The following is an 18,698-nucleotide window of genomic DNA, read 5'->3' as shown; positions in this document are numbered from 1 at the left end:
AAATTACTTTTATGAAAGACACACCTCTACAATTGTGCAATCAGAGTAAGCCATTAAGGAACTTTTTTTATTAAGTGATATGTCTATTAAACCATAATTTTGCTAAAAATATGCAACTAATATCCATTGTATAAAGCCTCTTAAAACTTCTATTCAGCCTTTCCACTTCATTAATTAGCATTTCACAACTGCTTAATCTTGTGGTTAATACCTGACCTTATGACTAGAAAGATGTTAACCCCTCATAGATATTAACTGCTCCAAAAAATAACTTATCATGTCAACAAATACACAGGATAATTTCTGCAGAAAACCAGTATTTTTGTGCTGTGTGTGATAGCTACATTGTCTCCCAAGACCTCCATCCATGATATTTAGGGTGTTTATGGTATTAGAAAGTTTTGATTAAGTATATACATCTGAACTTACCCACATATAATTTTAGTATTTAAAAACAAGTATTTCATCCACTCATAAAACAGGACTGAAAAAGCCAGTATGACTTGCATCTTGGTTCTGTCACTTCATTTCAGTGACTAGCATGATCTTCTTGGAATCTCATAGTCCTCTCTAAGGCCCTGAGAAACCTGCTAAATTGTCCAGTAATCTTTCTATGCTTGTTTCATCTAGATCACAATACAGATATCAAGCATTGTTTTCTTTAGTTACCTTTTTTTCTTATTTATATTTTTGCCTTACCATTCAAGTAGAGGAAGGTTCCTTGTCAGGAAAAGTGAGTAGTAGTAAGGAAGCAGTACCTGAAACAATTCATCACCTAGTCATATTCACAAGCAGCAAAATGTACTATGTTACTGAAAATTAAGAAGATAACCTGGCAAATCTAAGGAATTATAGCAAGTGTTTGTTTTCTTTTTTAAAGGAAGAAAAGAGTTGTGTGAATCGAAAGCCTAGATTCAAAGATTCATACATTTAAAAGCCAGAAGATACCGTTACAATAATGTGTTCTGAACCTCTGCATAACAGGATAGGGAATTTTCACCCAGTAATTCCCTATGTAAGGCCCCAAATTTGTGTATAAGTTAGACAGACTTTTTCCAAAGGTACCCAGCAGAGCATTCACCATATCCTTTAATAATCTGCCCTTCCACCTGTTTATCCCCACTATGATTACTGTACATATTTTTAATAATTTTGAAAATATTATCTTTCATTTCTTTGCCAAAATTTCAACTGGTTTTCTACACTCTTTCTGCATGGTTTCTTAAGCACCTGGACTAGCATATTTAATTTCCTATATTACCCTTAGAAGGCGAACAGATATGAGTGTTCATACAAAATTCTTCACCAGGTAATTCGTTCTCCTGAGGATCTACCACACTTTATCATTATGTACCTACAGATAGCTACTTCTGTCTACATAGAAAACATCTGCAGAACACCAGTTCCAAAAAGTAAACTACTACTGCTAAAGAAAGCCCGTAACTGCATCACTGTAACTGTCAGTTTAGAAGATTCATGGATTATCTGGAAGTGAAAGATACTGGTTCTACTGGTTTTGTCCCTTCTAACACTAATCTATGCGTAAATACACAACACAGCCCTAAAATGAAATGACGACACATCAGCCTATCAAAAACATACCAGAATGTACTCAGTCAATGAAACACTGTAGTACCAGGATACATAGAAAAGCCAGTGAGTAAATTCTCACACTGGTGGGGCAATTTTCTCTACTATGTGATGCTTAGTATCTGCTTTTGAAATTAACAGTATTATTGCCTAACACAAAATTTATACGGGTGGCAGGCTCAAGCCCAGTAGTAGCAATGTAGTACCGTGACACCACTCTTCCCACCAGGAGAGCAACAACAGCTGTGGTATGCCAAAAAATACCTACAATAGCATAAGGACAAGAACTACAATTCCACTAAGTGACTAAAATTATACTCTAGTAAGTAGACTAAGCAAAAATTACCTTATGATGTTAAGCAGAAAAGAGATTTTTGAGTCCTACCACTGATTTCGTGAATCAGCTGACTAGGGGACCACAGGAAGAAAACAAATGGTTTACTTGCTGCTGAATAACACGGAAGATCTTAATTTGGTACAAAAATTTCATCAGTGTAGTGCCGCTGTTTAACATGGATTTTTATCCTGTATCCAGCATCTCTTCATCACCAACAAGCAATTTAAAATCCTCTATAGGGAAGAGCTACATATGGCGAAACCATGACAAACAGACTGCCAGACATGACACAGACCACCACTGCGCTATTAATTCCAATTAGGAAAGGCTTGAGAAAAACAGGCAAAAAGGAGGCCTGGCTGTATAAACAGCAAGGGAGTTAGCAGAAGCAGAAGAACATCCCCTAACAAGACTTCAGATTTAGGAAATGAAGAAAGAACTGTAAACTCTGACACATAGAAATATAATTCGATAGCGAGGGGAAAAAACAAAAAAGTTTGAAATACTCTCTGCACACTGGGTGAAAAATACTTAATTTCAGGACAACATAGGCAGCCTCTGTTCCTACTGCAATGCTGATTAAGCTCAGATTTCGACTCGCACCTCCACTACTCTGCAACATTCCAAAGGAGGAAAGGTTCAGGATCTCCAGGTTAAAAACTGTGCTATTCTGAATCATAGAATGGTTAGTGTCAAAAAGGACTTTAAGATCATCCAGCTCCCACCCCCTGTCACAACCAGGGACAGTTTCCATTAGACCAGGTGCCTCCAAGTCCCGTCCAGGCTGGCCTTGAACACTGCCAGGGATGGGACAGCCAGAGCTTTCTGGGCAACCTGTGCCAGGGCCTCACCAACCTCACAGGGAAGAACTTCTGCCTAAGAGCTCATCTCAGTCTCCCCTCTGCCAGGTTAAAGCCATTCCCCCTGGTCCTGTTGCTACAGTCCCTGACGAAGAGTCCCTCCCCGCCATCTTTGTAGACCCATTTCAGACACTGAAAGGCTGCTACAGGTCTCCACACAGCCTTCTTTTTCCCAGGCTGAACAGTCCAAATTTCCTCAGCTTTCAGTGACGATTAGCTTGAGGTAAGAAGCGCAGTTTCTTGGTTTTTCGCTCCCCTTCCCCACACCTTGCCTTCTCCACTCCCCCCCCCCCCCCTCCCACCCCAGTAACCCAGAACTGGAGCAGGCCACAAAATGGGGACGATGAGCGCAAACCACAGCAACTCTCCCTTCCCTGAGGCGCTGAGCTAGTCCAATCGCGCGCCGTGGCTCGGCATCACGTGATCGCGCGGCTCGGCGCCGCACTACAACTCCCGTCATGCCTCGCGGCAAGAACGGTTTCCTCCTCCCTCCCTTCCGGCACCGCTTCCTGCTCTCTGGGGGCGCCGGTCTCGCTGAGGGAAGGTCGCAGGACGCAGGGAACGTGCTGTCCCGTCGCTACCATGCTGGCTACCACTGTCCGCCGCTTCACCACCTCCACCCTCCGCAGAAGCCACTATGAGGAAGGCCCGGGGAAGGTAAGGTGGGAAGAAGATCGCGGTCCGCTGCGGCGTGGCCTGAAGGTCGCAGGAAGGGGCCTGCAGTCGGGTTCGGTGAGGAGGTGGTGCGGGGCCGGGTTGGGGGGGGCGTCGGGGCCTGCTTCGGCCTGGAGTGGGAGGGAGGGGGAAGGGTGGCCGAGGGACTGTGTGAGAAGAGCGGGAGAGGAGGAACGAATGTTTGAAGGACATAGCGCTCGCGGCGCTCAGACCTGCGGGCTGCCTGCGGCAGGCTTAGCTCCGGGGTGAGTCCGGCGAGGGGCCGGGGCTGGGAATTAGGAGATTCCTGGGGGAGAAGATCCCGTAAGAGCACTGCTGAAGCCGCAGTGCGCACTTGGCCTGATTCCTCCATGAGACGCAGGCCTGTCCTGCCGCGGGCGTGCTAAAGGTAAGCTCCCCGCTCGATGTGCCCCCGGGAAGGGTTCTGCACACGATCGGTTTCTCAGCTTCCAGAGAAATGGATGCAGAGCAATGCTGCCCTGTTGCCGCTTCTTAGCTGATGAAGCGGGTGGCCTGCGGGGTCTCATGGCACCACTGTTGGGGCCACAGTGAAGCAAGTTGTGGTGTGAATGACTTCAGTGTCTGGTTTTGCAGCCTTCACTGGTACAGATGATGAGCATTGCAGTATGAGGGGCAACAGTGATACTGTAAACGCTTTCTGATGTACCTTCTGCTTAACAAGTGCTTTTAAGTCCTATATCTAAAACCTAATCCTACATATGTGATGAGCACAAGAAACTCCCTTACAATAAAGATAATTAAATGTCAGAACAGGTTGTCTAAAAAGGCTGTGGGGTATGTATCTTCAGGGAAATTTATACTTGGCTGGACAAGGCTGTCAGCAAACTGGCCCCCCTTTAAATTTGGGGTAGAGGAGAAGAGTGGACAAAATGACCTCCAGAGGTCACATCCAAGCTGTTCTAATTACTGTGTAATTTCCCTCTCAAGGAGGGAAAATTGTAATCAGGCTGAACATTCGTTTTGTCTGTTTGACTCCATCTGTAACTGTTCTGAGCGTCTCACATTTTTCAAGTCATGGAGGAAGTAATTGTTGATTACAGAACTAAAATTAATTTTTCTCTTCTAGAACCTTCCATTTTCTGTGGACAACAAATGGCGACTACTTGCATTAATGTGTGGATTCCTTGGAAGTGGATTTGTTGCCCCTTTTGTTATTGTCAGGCACCAGCTTCTTAAGAAATGAACACGACGGACTGTAACTGCATTAACTGGGTAACTGGTGTTGTTACATTTTGCAGCATAGTGGAATCTGTGGTCGAAACTGAGCTTTAAGGAGTCTAATCTAAAACTGTTATTATAGTTTTAAGCTATTTGCAGTCCAGGTGCTTAGAGTTGTGGTCTGCAGTGGTATCTAAACTCAAGCAATGAATGGGTTTAAGTTTGCTTCATAGGGCTGCTGCATTCTCATTGTCTTAACTTTGACTCCCCAGAGGCCACACCTCTGACTGCAGCTTGGTAGTCCGCCACTGGGCTAACTGACTGAGAGTGGTACTGATATTTGGATAATAATGACAACCAAAACCATGTCTGGTGTCTTTGAATAAACATAAAGCTACAGTTCATGTCATCTGGAGGAATAACTGGTGTGCGTGATGTGAACAAAACAGTATGAGAAACTGTGATACTGTAAACACTTTCTGATGTGCCAGTTAAAATGCAGTGGAAAACAAGTTTTATTGAACTTCGGTTCAACCAATGTCAAAACAGTCACACCATCTACATAGAACATTCCTAACTGTTTACAGGGTAAATTCCACTTAAAATTAGGTTGTTAACAGCAGCAACGATTTTAACTGATGCTTGCTTGTGATAATAATAAAGCAAGCCTCAAACATAGTTCATACTGTCAAAACATACCATTTCTAATTGAAAGTCCACTTAATCTTACTCAGATTTGGAAATACCTGGTATTGCCAATTCTATAATCTGAGAAACAGTAAATCTTCCTGAGGGGCTAGAATGACCCAAGTAGTTCTTGGGAGCATTCCTAATTGGAATCTTGTAATTGGAACAAATTGAATCTGTGTAATTCATCTGCTGATCTGATGTTTTTAGTTCTCTAGACTAAGGAGAAAAAAAATCAGTAGACTTGTGTTGAACTTGAGCGATGAGAACTGTATGATATGTAAGTCAAGGCCTCTGGCACAAAAGCATGTTACGAATGAAGCAAAGCCCATCAAAATTCTAATTAAAGCATAGGTTTACAGCTTTCCCTAGATTCAGAGATTTTATTAATTCTTTGTGGGTTTTCTTCTTGCAGAGGTGAAGTCTACTACACAGCCTCTTTCAGTGGAAGGACAGCTGCAGTTGCATACCATGCTGGATATGACTAAATAAAATCTTGAATCGGAAGGTCTTGGGCTGTGTATTTTGTGGAACTCTTTGAGTGCTTTTGACAATGGGTGTGTACTGAGAACACCTTCATATTAAATTATCTCTACATATGAAAACAGAGGGTTGGGAAAACTGCATTTCAAAACTGAAGTTGAGCTTAACATTTTTAGCTGGGTAGATATTTAAGTAGCTGTGTAAACATCTCAAATGCTCTTCAGACTAGTCACAGAATAATGATCTAGAATAGGTTATAACTAGTGAGCTTCAGCGTGATTATACTATCACCATAATCCATACTATAGAGTTTTTTATCTTTGGTATTCTGGGTTGAGGACATTTTGCTTCCCTTTGCTGACACTAAAGAGCCACTGATGACAGGTCTCTGCAGTGTGCTGTGTTAAGTGTGCTTGCTCTGAGCTGAAACATAGTAGATTACCTGCAGTATTCATTAGGCTTCAGGCTCAGATGATGAGGTAGGCTAGAAAACAGTACAGCAGCAATAACTGATGAGAAAATGCATTGGTAATACTCTATAGCTTATTAAAATTGATAGTGCTGCAAATATGTAGGTGTTTGGAAAGAATTGTGTGCTTTCCATTTGTAGCTGTAGTCTTGGAACATGTTCTAACATTGTAATTAAAAGTAATCTAGGAATTGTCAAGTATGCTGTCATACTTGAATATGACAGATGTTTAAATTAATGACCCTGTTGACAGCATGAGTAGAAAGTAGTTTTCACATCTGCTGTTGCAAACACCTCGTTGGCGAAAGACAAGGTATGAAAAATGCTGTCATAAACCTCTGAGGATAACTTCACCCTCGCAAAAAATGCTGTTAAGTGATGAGTTATCAAGTTTCTTCATCTGGTGTTTGGAATTACTTTTTTCTTGGAGTTAGGAAGTGGATTGTGTTAGAAGGGACCTTAAAGTTCATCCCGTGCCAGCCCACTGCCGCGGCTAGGGACACTTACACTATACCAGATTGCTCCTGGCCCTGAGTGCTGCCAGGGATGGGACAGCTGCAGGTTCTCTGGGCAACCTGTGCCAGGGCCTCACCACCCTCACAGAGAAGAACTTCCTAAAATCTCATCAGGTTAAAGTCATTGTAAGAGTGTCTTACACAGCAAACAGTAAAAAAAGCCCTTGATGGTTTTCTTCCAGTTGTTTCCTACTGTAGGCTCCCACTCTGTGTGTGCCAGTAAGTCATGCAGAAATTAAACCATGTCAGCCTTGCTTTGGTTAAGTTAGCTGACTAAATGTATTGTGTTCATAAACTACCATTTGATAAACCTATGTTCATTGTGTCCTACTATTAATATTTCTTTTATAAAGCAAGTTTCTTATATTTTCATAACCTTTTTAATCTGCCTAGTTAATTCTGCCTAAATTTCTTAAGTCTAAGTGTTGCGGTTTCAGCCCAGCTGGTAACCCAAAAACCATGCAGCTGCTTGCTCACTCCCCACTTCTCCATTCCCCCCGCTTCTGGAGGGATGGGGAAAAGAATCAAAAGAATGTAATTCCCACGGGTTGAGATAAGTACAGTCCAGTAACAAAGGTATAGCACAAACCACTACTGCTACCACCAATAATAATAATGATAAGGGAAACAGCAAAGGGAGAGAATACAGTTGCTCTCTACCCACCGACCAATACCCAACCTGAACCAAGCAGTGATCTGGGCCTTCTGGGTGACTCTCCCCAGTTTATACACTGGGCATGACCTGCTGTGGAATGGAATGCCCCTTTGGTTACTTTGGGTCAGGTGTGCTGTCTCTGCCTCCTCCTGGCTTCTTGTGCCTCTTCAGTGGCAGAGCATGAGAGACTGAGCAGTCCTGAAGAGGGTAAGCACTACTGAGCAACAATTAAAAACATCAATGTGTTACCACGCTGTTCCCAGGCTAAAGTCAAAAACAGCACTGCACCAGCTACTAGGAGGGAGAAAAATGACTGCTACTGCTGAACCTAGGACTCTAGGTTAAGTAGACTCACTGATTTTGATCTGTGCAGCCTGTTTTTAGCATATATTTTAATATAGCACCTGAACACTGTAATTTTTAAAATGAGTTGCCATATTTTCTGTTCACTGCAAACTGTGTGTTACTCTTAAGTGCTACCAGGGCTGTCATTAGTCCCTTTGAAATTGGACTACTTGTCTACATGATGTTTTTGGACAGTTGTCAGTAATTTTCAAAACCCATCAATTATCAAGTCCATAAGTAATCTGTTTAAGTAATTGGTTCCCTTAGGTTTTCAAACCTTTCATGTCTGTAATAAAAGCACATTAACAGATCTGTTTTGAGCTATCTTACTATCAATGCAAACTGGGACAGTCTGCATTCTACCTAAAGGTGTTTTTCACTACTAGATTACCAATAATCTCATAACTCTTCAATACAGCAAAGTCCAAAATTCTTTCTCTGGTTGCTTGGGTGGAAAATACTGGTTGTCACTGAGAGGTATGTGGCTCCCATCATTGTTATTAGATGTTTAACAGTGTTTCATTTCAGAGCTGCACAACTCCAGATGGTATTTGTTTCTTTGCTGTTTTGATAACATCAGTGCTTATAGCCAAGCTTGATTTTAGGACCATATGTCAGAACCTAGGGCACCATCCCTCATTGTTATTTATTTACTTGTTTGCTTATTTACTTATCTAGTTATTTTACTTATTTAGTTACTTTACTGCTATTCCCTATGGTCTAAATATTTTCTGCTTTACCCATTTTTTGGTTTTCTATTTAAATCCTCCTACTCTTCTATTTGCTTATTGACTGCTGAATAGGTAAGGCAGAGAAATCAGGGTAGTTTTCTGAAATACACCTATTACTACCAGTGGTCATGGCATCTCTCAACAATTTTCTTCCCAGCCTAGGTCCACAGGGGGAAAACCCACGCATGGCAGCAAAATGCCAGGGCAGACCAAATGATTTCTGATGGGAAGCCTTATGTTGGTCTCAGGGAGCAGTACTGTGGATAAAATATCTTTCAAAAAATGTCCAGTTTGAAATACTAACCCATGACCTCAAGAAGTGCTGAGTCTTCTATTTACTTCACATGAATGGGACTAGGCTGGCTCTACAGCCTGGCAAGTCCTACCCTGTCCTCTCCCAGCACAAATTAGGGAATAGGTTAGCTATTATTAAATACCAAGTGTTTGTTGACCTCAGAGAAACCAGAATCACACCCAGGAATTACTTCTCTAAGCACACTCCCATGACAGATATTAATGTGGATATACCCAGCCCTAAGCAATTCCAGAGATGGAGGTGTCATTGTACATATATAAGAACAAACTGATATTTTGGTATAATAAGTGGGATCAGATTCATTAAAAACTAAGAGTTGCAGAATAAGTTGTTCAAAATGTAAGAGCAGTGCTACACCACACTCAGCTACACAATCATCTGAGTACCCAATGAAATATTTAAAATAGCCTTTTGGGTTCGCTTTAGGGCACCTTGACTTGGTAGAAGATAAATCATTTGAAAAAACAAGGGATAGAAAAATAAAACACTTACAGGCTTGACATTATAGGCAAAAAGCAATATATAAGTAGGGCTTCTTTATCATTAAAATTGTATGAAGGAAACAAGTTGTTGGTTAAAGGACATCTGTGTCAAAAATAATAATTTTTGCTTGCCAGATGCCTGTTCTAAGGAAAATCTTTTACAGTCCCTGATTTTTTTTCCAGTTTCCTTGTTATAATTTTTCCCTTCACAAGTTCTACTTTGGCTCAAACTCAAAATAGTTTCACTTTGTTTCCAGAGAGGTTCACACTTCAGCATTTTTAATTATGTTGGATATCAGCCGTCTTCAAGCAGTTTCTCAATTAAATCTAAGTGGATGTGATTTAGGTGTCCTTATGTTTTAATATTTGGAATGATTCATTTGGGGATCTTTCAGTCTTACTCTGGAACATCACTTTGTCTCATTTCAGAAATACAGCTGAACACTCCCAAAATCATTACAAAGTGCTCTGAAGCTATCAGAGTATTTTGATGAAGAGGGAGGTTCGAAATAACTTACGGTGAATGTTTGACACAAACAGGATATCAAAGCAATGCTTCAGGTGCTTCCTTTACATACTTATATTCTAAATTTCAGAGATGTATAGAGTTAGCTAATTCTTAGTCACCCTATAGAGAAAATTCAGTGCTGACATCTGCAAGGTGATAGGGGGGCAGTTTAAACTCACCGAGGTGATGTATTGCATGAATGAATCACAATCATTCTAGCAGAAAATGCCATTTTGGACAGCTGAATGAAAACATCTCAGTGTACAGTGGCAATCAAAAAGGCAAGGAAGATGTTAACCTCTTCAACAGAAAGAGATGGAAATCATAATTTCAGCTATCACATTGCCATTGTTTAAATACAATAAGTATGGCAGTCCTTGAACACTGCGTGTTAGTTCCAGATATGGAAAGTTTTCAACATGAAAAGGAAGTAAACTATTAGAATATTTTATAAAAGAATGAGTGGAGAAAGCTGTCCTCTCAAAATCATTCACGTCTGAGAAGTATTACTAGTCCCAGTAACAAGAATTCACTGTTCACACCCCCAGGCTGTGACTTCTGCAGGTAGGTGCTGAAGAGGGCTTGTTTGCTTGCTAGTTTGCCTGTTTTTGAAGAGGGGGAAGTGGAACATCAGCTTTGAACTTCTCCTACACTAAGGAATATACTATCATACAGAAATGATATTTAGTATTCAATGGGAGGGGGCAATGAACGATTTGTGTACAACTGCATCAAATAGGGTAAATAATTTGATGAAAAATAGATAATTAAATGTTTCTGGAATTTCTGTTGAGTGATTCATTTTACACTGATTCCTTTTCAGATCCAGTTTTCAGAATGTAATGAGCAATAGATGGGTTTTTTCGCCCTGAGGGCAGAAATACCAGCTTTTGTGCAGTTGTTGCTTGCAGCATCTGGTATTAACCCACATTGGAGATAGGATGCTGGATTTAACAAACTAGATCTCTGAGCCATTGTGGGCAGCCCTTGTGTAGTAGATTGAATATTAGCACAAGAGAAGACTGGGCTAAGTTTTTCCTTGCTTTAAATGAAGTTATTGGTGACCATTTGAAGTTATATGTTTCCCTGTACAACAATTAGAGTATGAGTTACTTCTGAAAATTATGTTAAAATCTTTTTACAACTAATTAAATAAAAGAGTAAAGATTCAAAATAAATATTTTTCAGTTTAAGTTTTCAGCTAATCTTTTCCCTTCTATGGTGTTTTGTTTTGTTGCTTTGTTTTGTTTTGTTGGTTGGGGTTTTTTTTCTGGCCTGAGATTTCTAATTCTGTTTGAAGTTAACATCGAAATGTGAAACAATTTAGAGGTTTATAAACAAATTGGGCTTGAGGAAGAAAATATGAAAGTAGAGCTGTAGTTGTCATGGCAGCCAAATTAGCAGCCGCTCTTGTTAAACATGAGCAGTGAATAAGAACTTGGGTAATATTGCACAGGCCAACACATGCAAATTATTTTTATTCTTTCAAGAAAAGCACGATGTATACATTGCAATCCATTACCTTGGATGGCTTCCAGAATCTCAGTGTAGTGATATCAGTGGGTATTGCATTAAAAATAAAATAGAACTGTTAAGGGGGAAAGGGAAGGGAGGGAGAAAGGGAAAAAGAAAGGTAAAGAGAAAGGGGAAAAAGGGAAAGGGAAAAAGGGGAAAGGGAAAGGAAAAAGGAAAAGGGAAAGGGGAAACTAAAGGGAAAGGGGAAAAGAAAGGGAAAGGGAAAGGAAAAAAGAAACTGGAAAGGGAAAGGGGAAACTAAAGGGAAAGGGGAAAAGAAAGGGAAAAGGAAAGAGAAAGAGGAAACAGAAGGGAAAGTGGAAGGGGAACAAGGAGAAGAAGAGGAAGGGGAAGAAAGTAGAAAGGAAAGAAAAAGAAGAGGAAGGGAAAGAAGGGAAAGTGGGGAAAGAAACGAGAGAAGGGGAAAGGAAAGGGGAAGAAGAAGGGAAGGAAAAAGGGAAAAAGGGAAACAGGAAATCAGAAAAGGGAAAAAAGCGAAGGGCTCACTGCCTCCATGTAAAAGAAATCTATTATTCTTAATTTCACAAACAAGAAAATAAAATTACGGAAAGGTTGAACAATACATCCACTAAGTCATAGCAGAGCTGGGATACAATCTGGCTGTCCAGCGCTGTAAAAATATTCCTGCCTGTTCCCACCTGTCGTGGTTTAAACCCAGTCAGGTAACTTGTTCACTCACTCCCAGTGAGTGGTGCCGAGCTGACAACAATTGAGGTCCGTGTCCCCCCCCCACCGGGGTTCTCCCCCACTCCCGGAGGAACGGGGAGGGGATCGAAAGAGTGCAACTCCCACGGGTTGAGACAAGAACAGTCCAGCAACCAATGTACACAAATCACCACCGCAACTATCAACTACAACAATGATAAGGGAAAATAACAAGGGAAGAGAATACGATACCACCGGCCAAGAAGATGAGTTCCACCCGGAAGCCCGTGTCCTTCTGGGTAACTCCCAGTCACCCCCCACCCCGGCCATGACGTGCTGTGGTATGGAATACCTCCCTGGCTAGCCCGAGTCAGGCGCCCCATCTCTGCTTCCTCCCGGCTTCCCCTCCTCCCTGGCAGAGCATGAGCCTCACAAAGTCCTTGGTTAGGGTAAACATCACTTAGCAACAACTGAAAACATTGACTTCACCAACACTGTTATCAGGCTGGAAGTCAAAACACAGCACTGCACCAGCTAGCACAAAGGAAAAAAAAAAACAAACATGACTGCTACTGCTGAACCCAGGACATTATCCACCCCTTATTCCATACCATTCACGTCGTGCTCAGATCCCACATTTTCAGTACACCATCGCTCTCCCATATATATACATCCATATACATACAGACCAAGAGGAAAAGATCATTTTCTTAGTGCATGGACCAATCCCTATAATGCTGCCGAGTCCATTCGGTCCATGATGTTCAAAGTTCATTCTCTGTTGGGATGATGGCTGGAGGGAAGTCAGGGCCAGTCGCTGGTGACCTGGAGACATCAAGTTGATGGGCTATAAAAGCATTACACAGCAGGCAATGGCATACAATTGAGTTCACTGGCTGTTTTCCCCTAAAATCAAATCCCCTTGAGGTATACGTCGGACTTCCCCATCTTCCTGCATTACCCACCAAGTATATCCAGGTCCCTGAGCAAAAGCAATCCCACGAGTGGGTTTGCCTTTACCTGAAGCAGGAATAACCCAGACTGTCTTCCCCAGCAAATTCTTCATATGCACCACGGGAACTTTGTCCCCCTCTACAATATGTAAAAGTTCTGACTGGGCTGGGCCGGCCCTGTTGGCAGACCCTCTGGTGTTGACCAACCAGGTGGCCTTTGGTAAATGTGTATCCCAATGCTTGAAAGTTCCCCCACCCATCGCTCTCAGTGTAGTTTTTAACAGCCCATTGTACCGTTCGATTTTCCCAGAGGCTGGTGCATGGTAGGGGATGTGATATACCCACTCAATGCCATGCTCTTTGGCCCAAATATCTATAAGGTTATTTCGGAAATGAGTCCCATTGTCTGACTCAATTCTCTCTGGGGTGCCGTGTCACCACAAAATCTGTTTCTCAAGGCCCAGGATGCTGTTCCGGGCAGTGGCATGGGGCACAGCGTGTTTCCAGCCACCCGGTGGTTGCTTCCACCATGGTAAGCACATGGCGCTTGCCTTGGCGGGTTGGTGGCAGTGTGATATAGTCAATCTGCCAGGCCTCCCCATATTTATACTTCAACCATCGTCCTCCATACCAAAGAGGCTTTAACCGCTTGGCTTGTTTAATTGCAGCACATGTTTCACACTCATGAATAACCTGGGCAATAGTGTCCATTGTTAAGTCCACCCCTCGGTCACGGGCCCATCTGTATGTTGCATCTCTGCCCTGATGGCCTGAAGTGTCATGGGCCCACCGGGCCAAAAATAATTCACCTTTATGTTGCCAATCTAAGTCCATCTGAGCCACTTCAATCTTAGCCGCTTTATCCACTTGTTGGTTGTTCTGGTGTTCCTCAGTGGCCCGACTCTTGGGTACATGGGCATCTACATGACGTACCTTCACCACCAGGTTCTGCACCCTGGCAGCAATATCTTGCCACAGTGCAGCAGCCCAGATGGGTTTACCTCTGCGTTGCCAGTTGCTCTGCTTCCATTGCTTCAACCACCCCCACAGGGCATTTGCCACCATCCATGAGTCAGCATAGAGATAAAGTACTGGCCACTTTTCTCGTTCAGCAATGTCCAGGGCCAGCTGGATGGCTTTCACCTCAGCAAACTGACTCTATTCACCCTCTCCGCCAGCAGTTTCTGCAACTTGTCGTCCAGGACTCCATACAGCTGCCTTCCATCTCCGATGCTTTCCCACAATACGGCAAGAGCCATCAGTAAACAAGGCATACTGCTTTTCACTTTCTGACAGTTTATTATATGGTGGGGCCTCTTCAGCGCGCATCACCTCCTCCTCTGGTGACATTCCGAAATCTTTGCCCTCTGGCCAGTCCATGATGACTTCTAGAATGCCTGGACGACTGGGATTTCCTATTCGAGTTCGTTGTGTAATTAGTGCAGCCCATTTACTCCATGTAGCATCAGTTGCATGATGTGTAGAGGAGACCCTGCCTTTGAACATCCAGCCCAGCACGGGCAACCGGAGTGCCAGAAGGAGCTGTGCTTCAGTGCCAATCACTTCCGAAGCAGCTCGAACCCCTTCATAGGCTGCCATTATCTCTTTCTCAGTTGGGGTATAGCTGGCCTCAGATCCTTTATATCCCCGACTCCAAAAGCCGAGGGGTCGACCTCGAGTCTCCCCTGAAGCTTTCTGCCAGAGGCTCCAGGTAGGACCGTTCTCCCCAGCTGCAGTGTACAGTACATTTTTTACATCTGGTCCGGTCCGGACTGGTCCAATGGCTACTGCGTGAAATATCTTGTGTTTAATTTGCTCAAAGGCTTGTTGCTGGGGGTGGTGTAGCTGCTGTACTTGCCACTGGGGTAGCTGCTCTGTTCATTGAGGCCAAAGTTTGAGTAGCGACTGTACTTGTTGCTGGGGGTGGTGCAGCTGCTGTGCTTGGAGCTGGGGTAACCGCGCTGTCTGTTGCAGTTGAAGTTTGAGCAGCTGCTGTACTTGCTGCTGGGGTAGCTGCGCAGTTCATTGCAGCCAAAGTTTGAGTAGTGACTGTTGCTTTGCCCTCAGATCCGCCGACATTCTTTTCCTTTTGAAGGTGCTGGATAGTGTTGAACAAGGCCCTGTAAGCATAGGCCAAGCCCCAGCACGTTGCCGTGATTTGTCCATCTCTGGTATGGCCAGAATGACCACACACCTCATTTAAGTGTTTTACTAATTCTTCTGGATTTTGAAGTTGTTCGGTAGTGAAATTCCAAAGTACTGGAGGGGCCCACTGACCTAGATACTTGCCCATACTATCCCACACACCCTGCCACTCATGGCTGTCCAGCCTCAGGGAAAATCTCTCGGTCCTCCTCCATTGTCGTTTGACCCCAGAAAAGACCCAAACCTGAATCTGCTTAACTCTTGAAATCAGTAGTGGGCAAAACACACTCTGTATGCGTGTTAGCATGGTGATTCCCATCACCATCAGCAAACAAGTCTCAACAGCATTAAAATGCCATTCAAAAAATTCAAAACTCTCAAATGTAAATGGTCTGGGGGGACGACTGGGAGGGTAAAAGAATGTCTCCTTCACAGGTTGAGCACCTGAGAAGGAGAAAAAAGATGTGTAATTGCTAAGCACCTCCATCATATACCTCCCAAAATATAAAGGTGGTGACCACACTGGGAACATAAGCCAGATCAGTTTCATGATCAATGATTCTATTGTATTAGAAGTCATTACCCTAAAGTACAATGGGACAAAAACCTTAGCCCAAGCCCCACACTTGAAAAACACAAATACAGCAAATACCGGATGGACGTAAGATACGATATACTGAAACTGTGAGATCAAGAGGAACAACCTTGAGAGCCAATAAATCATCATTGTGACGAGTGACTATCAATCCAGTCAGATCTGTTCTTATCTCAACCCCTCGTGCCCCACGTTGGGCGCCAAAAAGAACTGTCGTGGTTTAAACCCAGTCAGGTAACTTGTTCACTCACTCCCAGTGAGTGGTGCCGAGCTGACAACAATCGAGGTCCGTGTCCCCCCCCCCCCCACTGGGGTTCTCCCCCACTCCCGGAGGAACGGGGAGGAGGATCGAAAGAGTGCAACTCCTACGGGTTGAGACAAGAACAGTCCAGCAACAAATCACCACCGCAACTATCAACTACAACAATGATAAGGGAAAATAACAAGGGAAGAGAATACGATACCACCGGCCAAGAAGACGAGTTCCACCCGGCAGCCCGTGTCCTTCCGGGTAACTCCCAGTCACCCCCCACCCCGGCCATGACGTGCTGTGGTATGGAATACCTCCCTGGCTAGCCCGAGTCAGGCGCCCCGTCTCTGCTTCCTCCCGGCTTCCCCTCCTCCCTGGCAGAGCATGAGCCTCACAAAGTCCTTGGTCAGGGTAAACATCACTTAGCAACAACTGAAAACATTGACTTCACCAACACTGTTCTCAGGTTGGAAGTCAAAACACAGCACTGCACCAGCTAGCACAAAGGAAAAAAAAAAACAAACATGACTGCTACTGCTGAACCCAGGACACCACCTCAGTGAAGTATGTTAAAAAGCCATAAGAAATATGTGTGATCATTATTTTCATGCATGAAAATACATAGTGTACGGCAAAATAGATTCTGTTTCTGGATTGTTTAACTGAAAATTGGAATGGGAATCAGAGGGACATAAGAACATTAATTTATTGTTATAGATATCTTAATTATGTCTTTAATTATATAAAAAAAAAGACAGAAAAATGCAAAGAATGCAGTAAGTTTAGGGTATATGGCACTGGAAACACATACTTTGGGATAGCAGTGACTGGTTTATGGCAGATCCAGATGGAAAGACAGTGACGGTAAGACCTTTTGTACAGATGGGAATGCATGCAATTAATCAATTGCATGTCATTCAAATTAAATAAAACATAAAGGTATCATTTCCTCTGGTCTGCTGTGTCCATAGCTTTTATCAGAGGCAGCTGTGCTAATGGCCTGTTCCTGCACACTGGGAGTGCCAACAACCTCTGACTTACTCCCTAACCAGCTTCTGTTTGATCTGATTATAGCAAGAAGATAAATGTTAGTTGCTCTCTAGGATGATATGCTCAGTAAGTTTGACTTGCATTTAAATGAGTTTAAAATAACAGTATTTGCTGGAATTAATGTTATCCAATGTTCCATTTTCTCTTTCAGTATTCCATGAATAATACTAAGGTCTTTTCCATGGTTGTGCCACTTTTTCCATTAGCTATGTGGAGCATGCAGCTCTTCGAAAAATGTCAGTATATAGTGTTGCAGAGAACCTAACTAAGCCATAGCAAGTAAAAAAAAGTGGAAATGTACTTTGCTGATAAAAAAATGGTGCACGTGAATATTATGGCACTCGGTGGAAGGAGAGAGCTGAGGGGGAAAAGCATGATCTGAGGTTTTGTTACTTCCTGCTAAAATTTTGATTGCACCATGAGAATTCTGAGTTGCTTGAGGGTTATTTAGATTAAGTGGAGCAGAAAGAAGTGCTCCATAATTCTGGACTAAAGGTAGTTTTGTAAAGACAAGAAGAAAGATCTCATCCTTGAGGAAAGGAAATCCTGGCAGCCACTAGCCTGATGCATCAGTCAGCATGGACATTTGACTAAATAGGATTTTGCAGTTAACCAAAGCTATTGCCTGTTGCCTGAAACTGGCAGGATGGAATAAAAAATGTAAACATGCATATACGGGTCATTAATATGAATAAACAATTCTTTTTACGTGCGTTCATGAGCCATGCAGGTAATTGAAAGCTAAAAATGATGTGCCTCTCTGAAGAAGATCCATCTCTTGAAGACCTTGTCTCACGGAGGTTTTTTTCCTGACAGCCTGAAGCACTGCCATTTCAGATTTAGGGACAGCTAATTGGAAATTTTTCTGGAAACATGCACATCACTGTTCCCCAAAACCACGCATCAGCTCCCCTCAACCCACTCCTGTCACTTCTCTTCCCTGTTTGCTTCTTTCCAGACGTGCTGCTCTCCTCTGAATCCAATACTGCAGAAAATTGTTTCCAGTCAAACAACAGCAGTTAAGTTGTTAACTCACTATTATCTGAACCCACTGTCAGGAGCTATAAATGCTCTTTTATAGCTCAGCTGAGAGTATTCTAGCGCTGGCTTTACAAAGTTAGGTGTGGGGGCTCTGGGGTTTTTTTAGAGAGGGCAGGGGGAAGGCTGGCAACCCCCATATTCTGAAGTGGCAGCACAAGTGGGGGAAGTATTCAGCACAAGGATATAGATACTGCATCACTTAACTTGTTAAGAGCAGTTTCATAGGATCACAGCATGGTATGGGTTGGAAGGGACCTGAAAGATCATCAAGTTCCAACACCCTGCCACATTCAGGGACATGTTCCACTAGACCAGGTTGCTCCAAGCCCCATCAATCTGGCAACTCTTTAAGCACCTCTGTCCAGTACATAAGGCAAAAGAAGCATAACGTATCACCTGGTATCAGGTTATGCTGGTATCAGCATAAAACAGCTTATCTACAGGACAATTAACAAGCTGAAGGTGTAACTGCAAAATTACTTAAACTGTATTTAATTCTTTGTTTGACACACTTTCAAGTTATAGTAGCCCTATATCAGTTCAATTGAGATTTAGATCTGAAATATCTGATTTACATCTGAAATCTGGCAGTGTTCAAAGCCAGGTTGGACAAGATTTGGAGCAACCTAGTCTAGTGGAAGGTGTCCCTAG

General features: G+C 42.9%; 3 protein-coding genes and 2 non-coding genes across 6 annotated transcripts in view; 4 read left to right on the top strand and 1 right to left on the bottom strand.

Annotated features, from left to right (window-relative positions):
* Positions 1 to 18,698, bottom strand: part of LOC133277177 (uncharacterized) — a 757,253-nt gene that overhangs the window by 562,947 nt on the left and 175,608 nt on the right. The gene's annotated exons all lie outside the window — the stretch shown is intronic.
* Positions 1 to 18,698, top strand: part of LOC133277186 (uncharacterized) — a 490,593-nt gene that overhangs the window by 365,315 nt on the left and 106,580 nt on the right. The window lies entirely within an intron of this gene.
* The window catches only part of LOC133277187 (cytochrome c oxidase subunit 7C, mitochondrial), a 568,656-nt gene continuing 553,239 nt past the window's right edge, over positions 3,282 to 18,698 (top strand). Inside the window, exons 1-3 of one of the 2 annotated variants that reach the window (XM_061468831.1) lie at positions 3,283 to 3,444; positions 4,550 to 4,695; positions 5,744 to 5,835. In XM_061468831.1, coding sequence (XP_061324815.1) covers positions 3,370 to 3,444; positions 4,550 to 4,666 — 192 coding nt within the window. In that variant the 5' untranslated portion in view covers positions 3,283 to 3,369 and the 3' untranslated portion in view covers positions 4,667 to 4,695; positions 5,744 to 5,835. Of the gene's footprint in view, positions 3,445 to 4,549; positions 4,696 to 5,743; positions 5,836 to 18,698 lie in introns of those variants that run through there. The other variant, XM_061468832.1, reaches the window with a different exon arrangement.
* LOC133277195 (small nucleolar RNA Z39) lies at positions 4,066 to 4,128 on the top strand. Its single transcript, XR_009746116.1, has one exon. It is a non-coding gene; the product is annotated as a small nucleolar RNA Z39 (small nucleolar RNA).
* LOC133277194 (small nucleolar RNA Z39) lies at positions 5,067 to 5,128 on the top strand. The gene has a single exon (XR_009746115.1). It is a non-coding gene; the product is annotated as a small nucleolar RNA Z39 (small nucleolar RNA).

The sequence above is a fragment of the Pezoporus flaviventris genome, unplaced genomic scaffold (assembly GCF_033815535.1).
Source record: "Pezoporus flaviventris isolate CSIRO_AGI_PZ_B2104156 unplaced genomic scaffold, CSIRO_AGI_Pfla_v1 ptg000052l, whole genome shotgun sequence".
Lineage (NCBI taxonomy): Eukaryota > Metazoa > Chordata > Aves > Psittaciformes > Psittacidae > Pezoporus > Pezoporus flaviventris.
The sequence above is the reverse complement of the archived record's forward strand: the minus strand, read 5'-3'. Positions and strand labels throughout refer to the sequence as shown.